The 2,994-nt window shown below is 43.3% G+C and overlaps 1 protein-coding gene across 1 annotated transcript; it reads left to right on the forward strand.

Moving 5' to 3' along the window:
* Window positions 1-1,332: 1,332 nt before the first annotated feature.
* On the forward strand, window positions 1,333-1,701 carry LOC140005486 (uncharacterized). Its single transcript, XM_072046486.1, has one exon. The coding sequence runs from the start codon at window positions 1,333-1,335 to the stop codon at window positions 1,699-1,701; it is 369 nt and encodes a 122-aa protein (XP_071902587.1).
* Window positions 1,702-2,994: the final 1,293 nt, after the last annotated feature.

A 2,994-nucleotide genomic window follows, 5' to 3' on the forward strand; every position in this document is an offset into this window, starting at 1 on the left:
CGCTGCATCAACCCCTCTTAAGTCGATATTCGGCATGATGGAGAGAATTTTTGCTAATTTTCTATGGAGCTCCTCAGAGGCTGGGCCACGGTTCCACTGGATTAAGTGGGACCAGTTGTGCACCTCATACGACAGGGGGGGTGTTGGTTTGAGGTCCCTTAGGCACGTTTTTGATGCATTTTCCATGAGACTATGGTGGCACTTCCGGTTGCGGCAATCGTTATGGGCTGAGTTCATGAACCAAAAATATTGTCCCAGTCTTCATCCTTGCTTTGCTGATATTTCCCCCGGGGATTCGTGGACTTGGAAGAGGATGGTGGCTATCCAGGCTGTAGCGGAGCAACACATCCACTGGGTTTTGGCTAGGGGAGGTGTTAGTTTCTGGCATGATAACTGGTTGGGGACAGGACCGTTGTGTCGTCATGTGGATACTTTTCAAGAATGTAATGTCTCCAAGTTTGTGGAACAGGGTGGCTGGAATGTACAACGGTTGAGCGAGGTGGCGCCTAGCAGTTGGGTGGGAAGGATTATGGGAGTGCCTCCTTCGTTGGACAGAGATGATTCCATGGTTTGGGCTCCCAGTATCTCTGGTGCATTCTCATTAGCATCAGCCTACTGGATCTCTCGAGAGGGTGGAAATAGCTCTTGGCTCTACTCACGGCTCTGGCTTCCTGGGCTACCGCTAAAGGTTTCATTTTTCATGCTAAGATTGGTAGGGTTCCGTTTGCCGGTGATGGACATGTTGCATAAACTTGGTATCCACGGCCCTTCTCGGTGTTTTTGCTGCCTATATCCATGTTAAGAGTCCATTGATCACATTTTCTACACTGGGGTGGCGGCAAAGCAGATTTGGGGATATTTCGAAGGGGTTATTGGAGGGTTTCGGGATTCCAATACGCTACGACACAAGTTGGTTAGCTGGTGGTTGAGGCCTACTCGAAACCGATATCTGCTGTATCTGTTCCGTGTATTGCCGTCCTTAATCTGTTGGAATTTGTGGAAGATGCGAAACTCGTTTGTATTTGATGACCATTTGCAGCCCGTGGCTCAGGTTTGCGCGGCAATCTTTGGGGATCTCAGGGACATTTTTCTCCATAGGTTTCAGCGACGCAGGCCCCTTGGTCAGGATTGGCCAGGTTTCTATGGTATGGTGGGTGGTTTGCACAGGGTTTCCAGGACCTTGGTGGTTCGATGGAGTTGCCCTGATTCCCTGATGGTAAAGCTGAACTCGGATGGTTGCTCTCGGGGTAATCCGAGAGTGAGCGGAGGTGGGGGGTGCATCGGTGCTCGGAAGGAAGGTTTCTGTTAGGGTACTCGTGCTTCTTTGGGGAGATGACGAGTTTGCAGGCTGAATTGAAGGCGTTGACATTTGGTGATAGATTGGCTATTGCAAGTGGATACTCCAATTTACACTTGGAATCTGACTCTTTCACTCTAGTTCAGATCATTCAAGGGAAGGCTCGGTGCCCATGGCGTTCGCAAGGGGACCTACAAGACCTGCTACAGGTCAGCAGGTTTGTTAGAAGGGTGTCACACTGTTTTCGGGAAGCGAATAGGCCGGCTGATCGCCTTGCCAGTGTTGGTGCGGATTCAGGACAGACGATAACATATCATTCTTTGCGTGATTTGCCTTCCTTGGTGAGAGGTGACGTCTCCCTTGATCAGTTGGGTGTTCCAAGCCTGCGTCGAGTTAGGGCGTAGGTTAAGGTTGTGCTAGCAATGGCTTTACACTCCATGTATGCTCTCCTTGATTTGATCAAATAAATAAGAGAAGTACTTTCGTTAAAAAAAATGTTGAGGTTCATTTTACAAAGCCTATATATAGGCATTGTGCTGTTGTACAAATCAAGAATTCAATAAACAATATTCTCCCAAAAAAAAAAAATGAATCAGTAAATTTCACAAAATTGGGGGGATGCAATTGCACTATTCAACTGAATATAGCTCCACCAATGACTACAAATTTAAGTAAGAAGTTATCATGTTGAGGTTTCATAAACTTTATTCTACTCAAAAGTGGAAAAAATTGTAATCGAAGTTCAGTGATGCCATATAAATTCTATTTACGTCCAAGTTTTCACTTCTTATAGAATTTATCCTATTTCTATTGTCATTTAAAAATGAATGTGTGCTGAAAAATAAATTGTTCACATACTCAGCCATATATATATATATATATATATATATATATATATATATACACACACACTCACCAAGGAGGAGGAAAGCAAAGCATTTGAGGCTTTACTATCCCTTAGTCAATGTCCCCATCACCTAAACTGAATCTCAAAGAAATAAATGTACATAATTATACACTAGTACAAATTGAGCCTTCCTCTTGGGTTTTGGATGGGATTGTACAGACACAAAAGCTTTGCAGACTTGGAATTTTATGGGATTGGTTTTTTCTCTTTTTTCGGACACATAGAATTTATTTTAGACCTACTCCTATTCTATAAGAGGGGGAGGGAGGGACCTAAAGAGGCCCAAGGGGAATTCGGAGGGGACTAAACCACCACCGACCCAGACGGATGCCTACGCACCCGGAGGTAATTTGATCCCTTGGCATACACCCAAATAGAGACCTACACCCAAGTAGAGTTCTAAAAACTCTCTTGGTGGCCAACTATATGAGATTGGTTTATTGATGTATGTACAAATATAAGAAAATTATAGTGGGCACCGGTAACTCATCGAGGTCCACACTTTTACAGTCATAGATAGGCCTATCATAATGGTTTAATATTTATGCTTGAACAAGCCTTAGCCCAATCCTAGTTCAAGGTAAAAAATGATAATTGTTGGCCCAATCTCAACAAATCTATTTTTGCGGGCTTTGATTTGAGATAGAAAGGACGTGAAATTTTGAGAAATCATATTTGTAGTTTTTGTAAAGTGCTTTTATTAATTAGATAAGTAAAGAAAAAGAAAATGAATGTATACAGTTAAGATGAATAACAAGTTAGTGAATTAAGCTGGATATCGGGTGTTATT

The sequence above is a fragment of the Coffea arabica genome, chromosome 4e, assembly GCF_036785885.1.
Source record: "Coffea arabica cultivar ET-39 chromosome 4e, Coffea Arabica ET-39 HiFi, whole genome shotgun sequence".
Lineage (NCBI taxonomy): Eukaryota > Viridiplantae > Streptophyta > Magnoliopsida > Gentianales > Rubiaceae > Coffea > Coffea arabica.